Raw genomic sequence first — 17309 nt, 5'->3', positions numbered from 1 at the left:
CTAGTGCTCCCCAGGGGGACTGCGATGCACGGGATGCCATTCAATAGATGAATAACTTCAGCATTCCTAATACCACACAAGAGTCCCAACTGCTCCTAACTGTCTGAAAGATGGTAGATAGGGAAGAGGAAGGTGGGGGAGTACCTGGCTATTCAAATCTAGTCACCAAATACGGCTAAAGCAACTTCAAGCAACTTTTCATTTCTGAATGGTGGTCTTACACTAAGGCGATACTTCGAGAATCTTCCACTCTGCAACGTGTCGCAAGTATACTGTATATTATTTTAAATGAATAAATTGTGAAATAACCGCAATCTTTGGATTGCTAGTGGAGAGCCTCACCCCTCGACCGCAGAGGAGTATAGAAGGAGGATCAAATGATAATAAGCGCTTTTATGATATTACCTATTACAGATGCCATAATGCAGAAGTCCACAGCAGTCACACCCCGTCTGGCCAGGCAGTGTAGAGCCGGCTCTTTTCATCACCATACCTTCCTTGCCCTTCACCCCCAGGTCATTGATGAACGACAGGTGGGAGATTTCCAAGAAATTAACCTGAAAACGCAAAACATGATCAGGTACCATTCATATTCCGATGATCCCATCATATCTGATTGTGATCAGATGTGATTATTATTTGATCTTTCATTTTCAAATCTGTCATTGTCAAGGTACATTACTTAAAAATAAACCCAGGTTTAAATGATAAAAAAATCATAAAAGAGCCAAGATAACAATGACATAAATCTCTGTCATAATGATAATTATAGAACTTGAACTGCACATTATAATTTAATTATTCTTATCAATTTTTACAAATTCTTTCAAAAATATGGAAAAACATATTTCCAGATACTTCATGAAGGACACATCGAAATATAAACCCGAGGTTCTGGAAATTTCTTCTTGATAAGGTGGATAAATCCCACACAACTAAAAAATTATAATATTTTAATTTAACGGTTAAACAGGAAGGTTTAACCACAAAACTGTCTGACTAATATAAGGAAGTATAGAGCCATATTAAAGTAGCCACCGCAAATTTAATTGCTATTAAGTTGATTTAGAAATTCCAAACCTAACCTAACGTAACATTTTTGGGGAATATCGGATGCAAGGAAACATTGTACACATAAATAAAAAAGCATGACAAATCAAATCATTCCTACATATGTATCAACATGCATATAACCTGTTTCCTGCTAATCATATTTATGTGCAAGTAGTTTACGTCTAGTGCTACGCACATACATTTATTTGTGTGTTGTATAAGATATTTATACACAGATGCATATTGATATTTTTATTTTTCTTTTGTACATTTACAATGTTACTTACTAATTCGTGGTGATTTCGGTAAATGGTAATGTTACACAAATTGTACAAGTAATTCTCCAACTGCTTCATTCTCTTGGGCAGGTCTTCAAATGAAACCAGTACTTCAGGTTTCTTTGGAAATCTGATTGAAAAAAAAGATAAGTGTCGGAATAATGAATGTATGCACATAATACCATCAGCTTATTATGAAAACTTTGTCAGAAATGTGTATTACTTATAAATTTGATAAATAAAAAGTAACAAAAAAATACAATGCCATATTATAAGAAATGCATTTAAAGTCTCTCCTGAACATTTGCATAGAGTGGAATTTTTCATAGTAGCGGTATTACAATGGAAGATGCTCTGAGGAACTAGCGTCATTGATCCCTTCGGCACCGGTGCGTAGTCGGGATACACGCCAAACGCGCGCCCAACATTTGTACACGGTTGACATTTGTCACATGAGAACGGGTCGCTTCTACGATTCGTTCTTAAGTTCAACAGCTCGGCTGTGGAACGAACTGCCGGCCTCTGTGTTTCCTCCCTCCTACAACATGGGACTCTTCAAGACCCATGTTCACTCATTCCTCTCCACAAAAAGACCCTCCACACAGCATCCCCAAAGATGACATAGGCCCTGAGGGAAATTATTTTCTTCAGGGCCTCCTGTGTGGAGTTAATATAAAAAAAAAGAAATAAAAAAAGTAAAAATTCCAATTCCTTGGTACCAAAATTACATTCCAGTGGTTACAAAATTTGCTGTAATTCTCAATTTCAATCGAAACATCAATTATTATTATTATTACTACCGTCAAGTGAACTATGTATTAGTCTGACCTACTTTACGTAGTTTTACAATCGCAAGTGGGTAATCATGCAATTAACCCAAGGAATCCCAACCATAAAGCTAAACCTTGACATAAATGCACACATAATATGATAACCTGTCAATTCATAAAAATATCAATCTTTTTATTTATTTCTTAACGTATTCACCCCTAACTGCATAATAGGAATAATTTGCTCTTACAGGTAGAATTAAAACACACATTACTGCTGGCCACAATCATAAACTCCTACAACGCACAAACGCCCTTATCGTCAATGGTTGAAAACCATCCCGAACTCGTCTAACAAAAACAACGGCAAATGCAATTTATATATCTTCAATCCCTAAAATTTGCCTTTTTGGAAGAAACATTCACCTTGGAAGAGCGCCGGCTCGTTTCTTCTGTCGACCCTCCACCTTCCGCGGTCGATTGATCGGCTTCCCATCAAGCGCCGCTTTCTCTGCCACGTCCACATTAGTCCTAAAGCTGCTCCGAAGCTCTCGATGCGACTTCGTGGGAAATGGGATGTTCAAACCAGCTCGGAAGACAGTTAAGACTTGGTGCAAATTCAGAATGTGTTTATATCTCTTCAATATTGTCCAGGAGAAGTTGCCGTGTGTGAGAAGAATTGTGTATCTGAAAATTTTTATTCGTAAGTTTAAAAAATTAGAGACCAAAGATTTTTCTCGAAAAAAAAAATCAACTTAAAAAGAAAATCATAAAACAAAGGTTAATTTTTTCATTATTATTGAAAAAGAGGTACCTACCTACTTATATGTATAGTGTTTTAAGAAATAAATACAAAATCAAAAACCATTCTATTAATTTTTTTTTTTAAATAAAAAAATATTATCACACAACAATTCGTACTCATAAAATTTTAGTTGATTTCTAATTTTTAAACCTTTTTCATGGTGAAAATCATAGAAATTCAAATTAATAGACTTGCCTCAACATGAATACGGGGAATCATTTCAACAAGCTGGAGGCAAATCACGTGACCATATGTTAGGCACCAGGAGGGTTGGAGAATACTTTGAATAAACTATGACATCAGTCATACCACCGAAGAGCGCAAATTGAAATAACCAGATCATGCGCAGAACAGTAAAGTGTGCTAAAGTAAGGCAAAGGTTTGCAGTGTAGTACATTATGGAACTTTTCTGCGCAGAATCTGAATGTTCATTTTTAAATGTATCGCCTATGCTAAAATTGAGTGAGGTAGTCAAATTATAACACATTTGTAAAAGTGTCTAACTAAATAGTGAAACAAAATATAAAATTTTAGAAACAAGCCCGAACTTTCGTTTACCCGGTTTGGAATATGCAGTTAAAATTTCACGCAGCCAGCAATTTGCGCGCCATTGTAAAAAGGGCTAGTAATTCATAAGCAGTTTTAATTTTCGAGGACCGAATGGTGATACTACAATGTGAGTTGTCTGTATACTGTCAGATTAATTAATTGACGAATCACCGAAAGTGAGATGGTCATGCCGCCTCCACGCTCCATGCATGTTGATTTGTTTACCTTTCCTTGGTTGGCTCATCTATTATTTGAATGTTTATGGTGAAATTCCATTCTAATATGAACTTTTTATGACTTAAAAGACCTTTATAACTTTCTTCCACTTTTTTTGTTGTTTTTATTTTATAACTAACTGTACCCCGCTATGCATTGCTGTGGCTTAGTCCGTCTGTGCAGATAGAGAAACAATAGTTTGTGCTGCTTTTACGTCCAACAGATGGCGCTATTTTTACCTGTCACAGGTGACATCTAAATAATATAGATATATATATAAAAACACACACGTATTTAAATGCAACGGTGTGTCAAAATTTCAAAGCAATCGGTGAGGAACTTCGGAGATTTTAGTTTTTGAACAAACAAACGTTAACATTTTTATTTAAATAGATTTAAATATATATTTTTTTAAAGTTGTAGAATGTAACAAAGGTGTTTAAATCTACAAAAAGTAATATTACATAAAATTTCAGTTGAAATATGAATACCAATAGTCAAATTTGCAAACAAGTAGGTACATAATCAGTCGTTTCTACATCATAATATGTTTAAATCTGAAGGTCTTTTAGAAGCCAGTTTATACTATTGTAAAGGTCATGCGCTATTAAAAATACATGCAAGTAAATGCAAAACAACAAAAAATATATGTTTTTACAACATAGTTCAAACTACATTTGGTTAATTAATGTTGGGACTATTATCACTTACACTAAATAAAAACAGTTTAATACAACAGCATAGCAGTGGCATACTGTTACTTTTATTTGGTTTTCGTAATTAATATTGGGACTTATTATTATCACATATACCAAATAAAAACAGTTTAAAACAGCATAGCAGTGGCATACTGTTACTCTTATCTGGTTTTCGTAAATAATATTGGGACTTATTAGTATCACATATACCAAATAAAAACAGTTTAAAACAGCATAGCAGTGGCATACTGTTACTCTTATCTGGTTTTCGTAAATAATATTGGGACTTATTAGTATCACATATACCAAATAAAAACAGTTTAAAACAGCATAGCAATGGCATACTGTTACTCTTATCTGGTTTTCGTGAATAATATTGGGACTTATTGTATCACATATGTATACCAAATAAAAACAGTTTAAAACAGCATAGCAATGGCATACTGTTACTCTTATCTGGTTTTCGTAAATAATATTGGGACTTATTAGTATCACATATACCAAATAAAAACAGTTTAAAACAATAGCATAGCAGTGGAATACTGTTACTCTTATCCGGTTTTCGTAATTTTCATATAATACAGTTTGAATAATTGAACCAGAAAATAATAAACTTTTTTCGGTACAAAAAATTTAGTTTCGAAAAAACTGAAAAAAGAATCTACACCCCAGAAGAGTAATCTACGTACTGTTTTTTTTTTTCATGAATAAGTTTCATTTCAAGTTTTGTAAAATGCCAATAGAAAATCTTTTTGCCATGGAAAGTTGTGTAAAATTGGCACAACACGCCACTGCTTCATAGCTGGATTGATTTTTACTTACGATCTATTGTTTAATGAATGCTTTTCAAGGTTAGTTACTGAGCTTCCGTTTGAAAGTAGTTATTGCAACAGTCAGAATGTACAGGGTTTTTGGTATTTGATGTGAAATATTGAAGGGCATAAATAGAGAAGAAATTTACATGCAGAAAAGTTTAAACAACGTAGATAGTATCATATATTATCATAGTTCAGTATCTAAAAATAAAAAGAATGGATGAAAGGAATGGAAAGTGACAGAATATCCAATGGGTTGGTGGCAAGGAAAAAATGGATTTTCTCACAGTCAATTGATATATTATATCATCTAATCAAGTTTCAATTTATTTTATAAGTACTAGTCACCCTGTAAACATTTGTGGATAGTAAATAAAGGCGCAGATAGTAATGACCATTTTCGCATAAATCTACTAATCAATATGATCTTATTTTGTAGATTTTTTTCACACGGAAAAAATAATTACTAAAATTTATTTTAATTTAAACTAGCAAGTCGAAATAGAAGTGTGAAAAAAACATAGTGTAGGTATATGTCTTCAAAGATTACATATTACAATTTTGAGGTTTTACTCATTAAGTTATTCCACTATGAAAAAACAGATTTAATGAGACATTTACTCTAAGCACAGCATTCTATAACCACTCGAGTGATTTTGGGCATAGTATGCCGAGTTTGCAAAATGTGTTGAGTGATCGCACGCTAAAAAGTGCCTTTTTTGACTGGCAGAATTCGGGCATTTACGATTTTTAAATAACTAACCATCATGTCGTTTCCCCGAAGGGGTAGGCAGAGAGGATGGACCGCAAAACAAGTCGGTCTTGGCACACACTCCTTACCTCATTCACATTCATACATCGTCTCATACATACTCTTCTATTATTCTGACTCTTAACATGGTCCGACTCAAGTATCTGATTCACTTGGTCGTGCCATGCTCTACACGTCCAAACCATCTAAGCGTCCCTTTCTTAATCTTACTCATTACACTTACATCAGCCTTGCACTCTCTGTGGATCTCCCATTTTTCACACGATCATACATGGTTTTACCACACATACGCCTCAGGGATCTCAATTCTACAGCATTCAGTCTACATAAATCCTAAATATACAGAATAAACGATAAAATATAGGTGAATTCATTGGCTATATAGCATTAATATCAGTTTATATGTCTCCATATTACAATTCAAGGGAAGATTTTTTTAAATGAGGGCGAGAAATTTCCAACTCGAGCGCCAATCACTCAACTCATATTCCAGTTATTGACGCAAGCACTAGAGTAGTTATAGCCATCAAAAATAATTGGAATGTCAGAAACCCGTTGCCTCTGCTATTGGGTATATAAAAAAAGGAATCACAAAAAATTATCTGGTGTTAGCTTGGGTAATAGTTTTGACTGCAGAATGATAATGATTCCTAGTTAGAGATAAGGGTATTTATTATGTTGAGGGTAGACTTACAGGTTGGGGCTAAGCAAGTGCGCCGTCACACTTCTTTCATTGCCGATTATTTTAACGGTGATTTCCACGCCGGGAATGAAAGCTTTCCGATGAACCGATTTAAATTTTAAAGGCGGGTTATGAACTATGTTAAATGGTAATCTGTTAGGTTCTGAAACAAACACGTAACATACATAAGTTAAAACAACAAGCTCAAGTTATTTTGAAATGTACAAATAATGTGTGGAAGGCAAATAAGATTAATTTTAAGTATACAATTGAATAATACACTCGAGGTTAAAAATATATATGTCTGACAAACAAGTTAACAAAAAATTTACTGCTTTTGAGGTTTATTTCTAAAAAACAAACAGAAAGCTGTAACTTTTTTGAGCAAAAAATAAACAAAAAGCAAAGTTGAAAACTTGTTTATGAAACATTAAATTTAGACTATAATTTGGGAGGCGGGTTTGGTACCGCAGCCCCGGGAACCATTTATTGGATAACCAACACCTCTGCCATAGGTCACCCCAAGAGGTTCGCTATGTTTGGTGATTTAGTAGGGGTGCGCGGGTTCCTCGGGTGAGGTGTATTCAGGATGCGCCTGCCCACCAGTTGTGTGGCGTGCCAGATCGGGAGAGGCTGGTTTGGGGAGACCCTTTGACTTCTCCAACTGTTCTCTCGACCCATCGCCTTGCGCTGCAGTGGGAGGGATATTTTCATGTGTTCCTACTCAACCCTAATCCCTTTTTCCTTCCCAGAACTTTCCCTCCTTCCTTTCCTTATAAAAGACCCTCCACACAGCATCCCAAAAGATGATATAGGCCCCGAGTGGGGATAATATTAAAAACAATTTTTTTGTAGAATTATGATTTAATAGGAAGGTAATGTCATTAAATGGATAGAGTTCTATCAAGAATAAGGCAGACAAGGTCACTTTATTACTAATATTATAAAGTATTGCCAAGGTGCCTTATCACTTGTCCATATATAAAACCAGAGAGATATAATATTGAAATCTTTAAGAAAAAATGCACAATGCAGCTTAGTACCTCATTATAATTATATAACTTGTTATGCTGCAAATAATAATGCGATAAGGAAAAACGATACATTCAATTCTCCTGCCAGATTCACAGATTAAAGATCAAAGTGTGTTGTATTTATTGGATAATAATAGAGACACACGAAGGTTGCAAATGAAACTACTTTTTATACTTTATCAATCAATCTATCTGTATTCTGTGGTTTAGCAAAGATTCTATTAGAACTGATGTAAGAATTTATCAAATTAACTTGGATTCAAAATTAAAAATTTGCGTGCCACAGCAATCTTTTTTTTTCCTGCGACGATTTATTATTAAATTGATGATATTATCGCATGATTTACCTTATTTTTATTTTAACCCGGAAGAACTACCTTCTACAATTGTAAAGCCAGCACAAAAAAGACCCAAGGGCTCTTTATGCGTCCACCCTGGTAAAACACAAAGGCATAATTGAACAAAAATTATCGAACCTGCGTTTCACACATTACATAGTTTGAATGTACTGAGGCTTTCAACTATGTGGGAATATTAGTTTTCATTTAGGTGTGATTTAAAAAGACCTCGGGTCTTTTTTAACTATACCTTTGCAACCGGCAAAAAATTTCTAAAATTGTGATGGGCCAGACTAGTAAAGCTCATAGTTTAGATCCCATGGGGCTGGGCGACTTACCGGTTGAAACATGTGCGCATGAAGGCATGCGACTCTGCATAAGCAGCTCCTGCACGTTCCGACACCGGTTCCATTGCCAAAAAATGGTTTATTTTCTGTCAGGAATTTTTCAAAATCAAACTCATATGAAGCTGGTTGCAAAGAGCTAAGGTAAGTGTTGGCGGGTTATAAAAAACTATCTTTGTACGAAGTGGCAAAAATAAGATAAGAAAACAGGTTTATAGCGAGCTAACAATGATAGATAATGTTATTTACAAAACTGTAAAAAAAATCGAAAGTGTTTTGTTCAAAATTAGTTAATACCTGCACCATCAACGACATATTTTCCATATTTCACACTGTCAGTATTGTCCGTGGCTATGACAGATAGTGACGGGGGCACAGCGAGGCTCTCATCGTATTCTGACTCTCCACTGGGGGAGTAGGGCTCCACCCCGAAGCAGTCACTGAGGACCCCGTCCGGGGTGGAGGGCTCCGGAGACCCCATTTGATCTCCTATTGCCCGGGAAGATAGGGGATGCTCGTTGGCGCCTATTCGAGACATATCGTAGTTTCCTGGATGGAAAATATACATATATATAACTAGGCAAAAACAAAACTACAAAATAAGTAAGCACTAAGAAATTTATGTTTTTTGTAAGACCCTTTCAAATGTATAGTTTCTTTCTTTAATCGATGGATTCGTTAATTTATAGATTCAATAATCCATTGCTTCATTAATTTAATATTTACAATTTTGAATTTTGAATTTTTTAAAATATTTTAGCGACATTTAGGACGGGTTGTTTCGGAGACTTTGAACAATTCATCAAATTTCAACGTTCATTTTCAAGTTCTGTGAAAAATTTTTTCAAGTTCTGTTTTTATTTCAGTTTTGTCAAGCAACTAGACTACAATGATCTAATAACAGAATTTGAATAAGTCTTTCACAGAACCCGAAAATGAACGTTGAAATTTGATGAATTGTTTAAATTCTCCGAAACAACCCGTCCTTAGTTTTTGTCATAATTTGATGTTTAAGTGAAAATCTGTCATTAGATTTTATTTGTATTGTTCATAAGTTTATTATTTACAGAATTAAAAAATTGTGTTGATTTTTCTAAACAAATAAATAGATTAGTCAATTTATGGATTAGTAAATTAACAGATTTGTTAATCGATGGATTAATTAAATGATGAATTATTAATTTGGTGGATTCGTTCATCGAGGGAGGGTTGCTGGTCAGTATTCTTGCCACTTGTCTGTCAAATTCTATAATATAGACAGTACAGAATTAAAATTAAAATAACGACTATAGAATTGGGCCTTACATACAACTAATATTGGCCTTGAATAAAAAATTAATTTAAATACTGAAGACAATATTAGTGATTTCTAAACGAAAATCTGAAACAGAAAAATCAGAAAAGGAAACGGTCACATCTGGGACTCGAACCCAGGACCCTTGTCTTTCCGGGACAGTGCTCTACCGACTGAGCTAATGGGACCCTATTCCCTTCGGTCACTTTTAACTGTATCATACTTCGAATAAGAACTACTAACATTGTCTTCATTTTTTCACCGCACATTTTTACTGGCAACTATCTTTATGTATGATCGCAAGATTCAACCCGAACTAAATGCAATCCAGACAGCGTCTTTTTAGATAAACCTATCTTATTTTTTATTTTTAATGTGCGACATCTGTTGACTTTTCTGCAAGTCTAGAATGAATATTTATTTTTCGGAATAACTTTATTGAGTAAAACCTCAAATTGTAATATTTAAATACTGAAGACAATATTAGTGATTTCTAAACGAAAATCTGAAACAGAAAAATCAGAAAAGGAAACGGTCACATCTGGGACTCGAATTCGAAATATTAATTATTATTAATATTACTCGAATTTGGAAATCGACTTCTTATTCGAAGTATGATACAGTTAAAAGTGACCGAAGGGAATAGGGTCCCATTAGCTCAGTCGGTAGAGCACTGTCCCGGAAAGACAAGGGTCCTGGGTTCGAGTCCCAGATGTGACCGTTTCCTTTTCTGATTTTTCTGTTTCAGATTTTCGTTTAGAAATCACTAATATTGTCTTCAGTATTTAAATATTACAATTTGAGGTTTTACTCAATAAAGTTATTCCGAAAAATAAAAAAAATTAATTTGTTAAAAGAGTAAATTTTCCTAAGAAGCGAAGCTAGCAGTCCACAATGGAGTGCAGGCACCTACCCTAGCTGATGTATTGCAGTGAGGCTTGGAACTGGCAGAGGAAGGGCGAAAGCAGACTCAATGCTGTAGAAATGAGATCACTGAGGTGTATGTGGTAAAACCATGTATGACCGTGTGAGAAATGTGCTGATGTAAACGTAATGAATAAGATTAAGAAAGGAACTCTTAAATGGTTTGGGTATGTAAAGCAAATGAACGTAGAAAGTATGTAACACAAACATGTCTAAAACTAAACAAATATTTTCAGAGAAATGGGGTTAGTTAAGAATGATCATGGTCATAGACCAATGACCCAATTACGTAAAACCAAAGTTAATGAATAGGTACTTACAACAGAAATTAATTAAACACATATTTCAGAACAAAAAACCAAGATGTTCAATAAATTGGTAAAATTTGCATTAAGGCGGCGATACACATGCCTGTAAAATGGAACAGTAGCTTGCATGCATGTTAATGGCATGTACAAGTTACTGGCGCAATGAGAATACACATGCAAGTTAAACTTGCATGCAAGTTGCGTCCTTGCATGCCTGTATTTGCAAGACGTATACACATGCCAGTCACTAGACAGTACGTGTCTCAAATCACTCTGAGACTGAGTAGTCTCAAGCTTTTTGGCAATGGAAAACATTCGAAGTGAATTAAATATCATCGTATTGCAATTGGCAGTACAATGTGTGGCTAATTTAATGAGAGACTGAGCTACTGGCATGCCCGTACCTGTCGCGACGTTCACACATGCCGGTTTCATAGCCCCCCTCGTCCCCTCCCTCAACTTGCATGCCAGTAAATCAAATGTTGTGCAATCTACTTGCAAGGCAGGTACAGGCATGCAAGTTAGCGTATACACATGATAGTAGCTGGCATGTGCAAGGAGCTTGCATGCAAGTGTGCCAGCTACAGGCATGTGTATTCCCGGCTTTACATTTTAAAGGTCATAAGAGATATTTTATTTTGATATACACAAGGAAAAATATTTATAGTTTCATTTTACGGGAACTATAATCTTTTGACCTTTAACTGCAAGATACGATAATTGCAATTAATTAAGAGTACATTTTTTAACTTTAAATGAACAATTTTAATGTAAGCATTGTGATATTAAATTGGAAGAAAATGTAAGTTTAGATTTTATCACGAAGTTGTATTTCATTAGATACAAAGACAAATCAAACACACACTAAATAAAGACACATCACAGATAAGAAAAATCATGTCAAGCGTTACTTTAAAAAAGCGTAATGTACAAATAAAATATACGAACCATCAAGGTGAATCATTTTTTTAATAATTAGGGTCAATTTAACTTTTTTTTGAGTTTGCATTTTGAAAAAGTATAGCAACATAATATATAAGACAGTGATCTTCTAACACAAATAATAAACGAATGGCAAAAAACTACATACTTAAACTTACAATTAGAGTGTCGAGATAACACCAGTTTTATCACGAACTGATAATTTTAATATCTCCAATAAAAGATTACAAACTATAAAGAAATAAATCTTCGATAGTAATACCTGAACTCTCGGCGTGTAGACAGGCGTGTGATCTGTTGATTATTACACAATTTTACGCATAAACTTAGTATTTTTTTGTTGTTTAAATTTGAGGAAACACAGAAACGCCCATGGTTTGTATTAACTATAAAACATGTATAAATAGAGTGTCTAATTTTAACGTCACATTTAAATTCGGTTGTAGGAGACACACAGTTGACTGGTCCATCTAATAAACGAAGGTTAATGGAACTGAAATGATTAGACGATGACACAAACAATTTAACCACACACATTCGAGTTTAGTCCTTGACAAGAAACTGACATCAACAAGTCATGGTAAACTGTCAAAATAATAGTAGAGCACGCAAGAGAATGACACATAAACATTAAAATTAAGTTTCTTTTGTGGCTAGCATACACAATAACCAAGTTATCAATAAACCAATATTTACTTTATAGGTTTTTTTATACATAGTATAAAATATTGAGAATGTATCATAGATATGTTATACCATTCACGGTCGTGTGCATAAATAAACCAATCACGTCGTATAGTATAAAATCATATTTCGCGATTTTTCAACATGTAATATGACGTGTAGTGACATCTATATTGCAGTAGAGTAACCTTTGTCAAAACGTCCCCCATGTAGGTCGGATTATTTTCACTAGATGGCAGTAAACAAACTGAAATTTAACCAAAGATTACTTTTTTTTGTGACTTTATTGAAATATTTAAAGAAAGATTATGTTTGCCAAACAATGTACATGTTTATATGTTTATAAAACTATTAGCACACACGAAGATGTGAGCTAACTTAAGATTAATAAATAAATAAATAAATAAAGATATTGTAAATTTTTAATAATATTATAACTAACCAACTATCACGCCGTTTCCCGCAGGGAGGACGGCCGCCAAACTACTAGATCTTGACACACACTCCTTGCCTCATTCACATTCATACATCGTCTCATACATACTCTTCTATCATTCTGACTCTTGACATGGCCCAACCAAAGTATCTGATTCATTGGTCGTGCCATGTCTTCCTCGGGCGTCCCCGACTTCTGCTACCATTCACATTTGCATCATATGTTCTCCTTACACTCCTTTCTTCATTCGCTCATTCGTTCTACATGCCCAAACCATCTAAGCATAGTAAAATACCATACTAAAAAAATGTATTTTCTGTTATGACGTGAATTCAATGTTTGAGTGACCATGGCCGCATTTACGGACCGGAATCCAGATATAATTACCTATTTATTCACAAGATCCTGAAAAGATGGCTACCTTAATGTTTTAAATCTACGCCTTCATAGATGAGGTCAATGTAAATATTTTAGGAAAAAACACTTTTCGCAAGTTTTGTGAAAGTATTGTAAACGTAACGAAAGTTATAATCTATGCGTTCATAGATGGTGTTAAATTAATTATTTTATTAAATGTACTTTTTTTGCTTGGCTTCAAAATATTAGGACCAATTATTTTTTTGCGCCCGTACTCACGCAATATGAAAATGAATAAATAGTTTTGTACGGAAAAAAACCCAATTCTTTCAAGAAAGGCACACAAATACAATATTGTATCGATGATTCAATCCAATATTGTATTTGTATGCCTTTCTTGAAATAATAGAGTTTTTATACACAAAAAACTATTTATTCATATTCATATTGCGTATGTACAAGCGCGAACAAAGAATTCGTTTTAAAAATTTAAATTAATTGCAAGTAATGCAAATATGTATTTTAATTAAATTATTCAAATAAAGCCATACGCGTACATTGTAACGTATTTTTGTGTAACCTTCATTAGTTATATAAAGTTAGTGTTAGTCGTTAAATATATAAAGAAATATCTTTGTCTCAACGTATCACCCAAAAATAAAAACCAACGATAATTTTGATTCCTGAAACAAAAGAGTCATGCCATACATTTTTTCAAACATGAAAAGCATTATTATCTGGTGAATTATCACACGGTTAATCCAGTTAAACCGATTAATCGCTCGATTGATTCAAATTGTCCTGAATGAAATAGGTATCGATAGTCAAAATAATTAATCGTTCTTAGTCCAAGTAATATGACCGAATGGGATATGGTCGGATTAGCTCAGTGGTAGAGCAAAGCCCTGGCAAGGCTGAGGTCCTGGGTTCAATTACTAGATGCGACCGAATCTTTTTCTGAATTTTCTGTTTCAAATTTTCGTTTGAGAGACGCTAATATTGCCTTCAATGCTTGAATAAAATATTTTTTGTGATTGAATATGCTATGATTTAGTATTGTTTAAAACGTTTGTGCTCATTTTATGGTATTTTTGTAATGCTTAAAACCTTCTTTAATTGTTTATTAACATTTCTACTGCAATTTGCATGTTATCTTTCTCGTTGCTTGTCCATGCACCTCACGGTTACAATATTTTTTCACTTCATTTGATGTCATGTAATTTTCGGAAAAAATTTTCCAACCCCTTTAACACGAGATTTCCAGTTCGTGCATCTATATTATACAGGGTTTTCCAATAAGAGGTGTTGTTTTGAATAGCCCGCTATTTCGGTAGATGTTACTTTTGAAGCTGTCTTTTTTTGACATTTGACAAGTAAAAACTACGTCATTAATAAAAATGGAACGATACACGCTTCAAAAACGCATTGAAATTATTAAAATTAATTTGAGTGAATCAAATGCAAATCATCTTGAGTGATGAGTCCCATTTCCACCTCGGTGGCTTCCTCAACAAGCAAAATTGTCGCATCTGGGGCTCGGAAAACTCAAGAGTTATTGTTGAAAAGCCTCTCTATCCTCAACGTGTAACTGTTTGGTGCGGTTTATGGTCCGGCGGAGTCAATGGACCTTAATTTTTCGAAAATGAGACTGGAGCAACAGTTACGGTGAATGAATTGCGCTATGGAGAGATGATTAATGATTTCTTATAGCCGGAATTGGATGGTATTGATCTGGACAACGTTTACTTTCAAGCCGCTACGTGCCACACAAGCAACGAAACCATTGATATTTTACGATTGAATATCAAAATAACACCTCTTATTATAAAACCCTGTACATATTCGTAAATATGATTATTTTCCTGTGTGTTATTCGAATTACCCATTTTATTAACAAAATGCATTGCTTTGACCACGATAGAATATCCAAGTGAACAAACTATTTATATTATTTGTTTATAGACTGCTTTATATTGTAATTTCTGTCTGATAGGAGGTTTGATTAGCTAAACAACCTTGAACACGTGATAGCTTATTTTAGATAACGCACACAAAAGTTTAAAGTATTTTAGTCTGTGATTTTTAAAGGCCATTCTACATAATTCAATATGACATATGTAGCGGTAGCCACAGGTTGCCACATGTAAAAGTCAATCCACCTTGGGTCAATAGTCAATATAACACAGAGATATTCGTACAACGCGGTGCACAGTGTTGCCGAAGCGGAAAAAATAAAAATAAATTCTCAAAGTAGGCAGATTTTTTTGATATTATTCTGAAAATGGTTAGTTATGGAAGTTATAAAACTTTTTTATCTTTAGTTAGTTGAGTTTCTGAAACCAGCATGGCATTTTTGTTCATTTTATAAGGAGCGAAATTACAGCAAGCGGAACAAGAAGCTTTGAATCGGCGTTTGCCGACTACCGACAAGGCAAAACTACACATTGTGTTTGTTCAAGTTTCTAGTACCTAATAGCATGCCTCTCCGGTTTTCTCAGTAAGGGAGAAAAATGAGTATCTACCTATTTATTGCAGGCCTCTTCCTGATAACCTTTTCCAAAATTCGTGATAACATCGGAAAACGTGTTCATGCACCTACGTTAATGAGTGATGTTAATTGCCTAACCATACTTTTCGACATACGAAATCTGGCGATAAAATCCAACTCTTCCCACAGAAAATGATCGGTTCGTGGTTTAAATTGTTTCTTTTTTCTATTTCCCACCTATTCTAAAATCAATCGATTATCAAAACCCGGATTGTGGGACATTTTTTCAACTATTTTTTCTTCAAACAATATTTCGTTCCTTGAAAGATGGTGACGGATGACAGCTGAACTAAAATTGACCAAAATCTAACTTTAAACTCTCAACATCGCTGGGTTAAATAAAAGTAACTATTTTGTAACAATTTAGTTAACTTTTATTTAAACGAAGTTGAAACAACCCATTTAAGCAAGAAATGATAAAAAAGTTACTTTTATTTAACCTTAACTAAAAAGTAACTTTAACTATTTTCGATGCAACTGAGCCTAATACATAATGACGAAAATTTTAGAATTTTTTTGAACACGTGTTTCGACTTACTAATTAGTATTTTACTAAAATTTTATCAGGAAACATATCAATTCATCGTTAAGGGCCTGCAATTCAGTTTTTAACCAGATAACAAATATTTTGAAGAGATTGATATTAAAAACATAACCAATAAGTTTTCTCCGTGTGGTCCCTCTAGTATGGAAACATTGGAAACCTAAAACCCGATACCTCCCGAAAAAATCAAAGCCTCAAATCAGATTTACACTAACTAAAAATCGATGTTATTGCATTGCTCAGACATCGATAATCGATCACCGAGCCTCTCCCTGCTTTTTGTCCTCGAACCTCGAACCACCCCTAAAAGCAGAACCTTGCCTCGACCGCATCCATAATATTGCATTCGAATGAATGTAGCTACCAATTTCACCGTAGAAAAAGACAGGTGTTACAGATGATTTCTCGACCTTTCAGAGGTAAAAAAATTAGTAACAAAACAATAATTATTGGATGATGTTGTAGCGTTGTTTTCGTGAGAGAAAAGCACCACAAATCGCTTAAAATCTATGGGTATTTTCGTGTTTCAAAGAGTAGATAGTTTTTTCACGTTTTCTAACGTTAGGTTTCCCACGTATTTTGCACTTGAACACCCTGAAAATCTTGATCAAGTTTAGATGGTTCACTCATTAATTTCCTAAAAAAGACTCTCCGTGCAGTATCCCCAATGATGACATATAGGCATGAGGGAAATAATTTCCCTCAGGGTCTTCGGTGTGGAGTTAATATAGAAAAGGAACGCACGAAAACGATGATACAAAAATTATAATTTAAGGTCGTGAGTAGTTGTTGCCAGGCTGTGCAATTTTTTTTCACTACGCAACACTTTTGGGTGCGTATAAACACGCGAGCCGAACTGCCGAGTGTAGCAACCGCAAATGGCGCGAAACGCCGCGCCGCGCCGCTAGCGGTTGCTTG

General features: G+C 34.4%; 1 protein-coding gene across 2 annotated transcripts in view; it reads right to left on the bottom strand.

Moving 5' to 3' along the window:
* Pld (Phospholipase D) overlaps window positions 1-12509 on the bottom strand; it is a 42277-nt gene extending 29768 nt beyond the window's left edge. Inside the window, exons 1-6 of one of the 2 annotated variants that reach the window (XM_089631743.1) lie at window positions 12085-12509; window positions 8652-8903; window positions 6651-6801; window positions 2528-2788; window positions 1341-1461; window positions 406-557 (exon numbers count right to left, since the gene is read on the bottom strand). In XM_089631743.1, coding sequence (XP_089487869.1) covers window positions 406-557; window positions 1341-1461; window positions 2528-2788; window positions 6651-6801; window positions 8652-8892 — 926 coding nt within the window. In that variant the 5' untranslated portion in view covers window positions 8893-8903; window positions 12085-12509. Of the gene's footprint in view, window positions 1-405; window positions 558-1340; window positions 1462-2527; window positions 2789-6650; window positions 6802-8651; window positions 8904-11828; window positions 11908-12084 lie in introns of those variants that run through there. The other variant, XM_089631742.1, reaches the window with a different exon arrangement.
* Window positions 12510-17309: the final 4800 nt, after the last annotated feature.

This window comes from Hesperophylax consimilis, chromosome 5 (genome assembly GCF_061612785.1).
Source record: "Hesperophylax consimilis isolate HC1 chromosome 5, BYU_Hcon_1.0, whole genome shotgun sequence".
NCBI lineage: Eukaryota > Metazoa > Arthropoda > Insecta > Trichoptera > Limnephilidae > Hesperophylax > Hesperophylax consimilis.
Note: the sequence above shows the minus strand (reverse complement) of the source record. Positions and strands in the feature narration are given on the sequence as shown.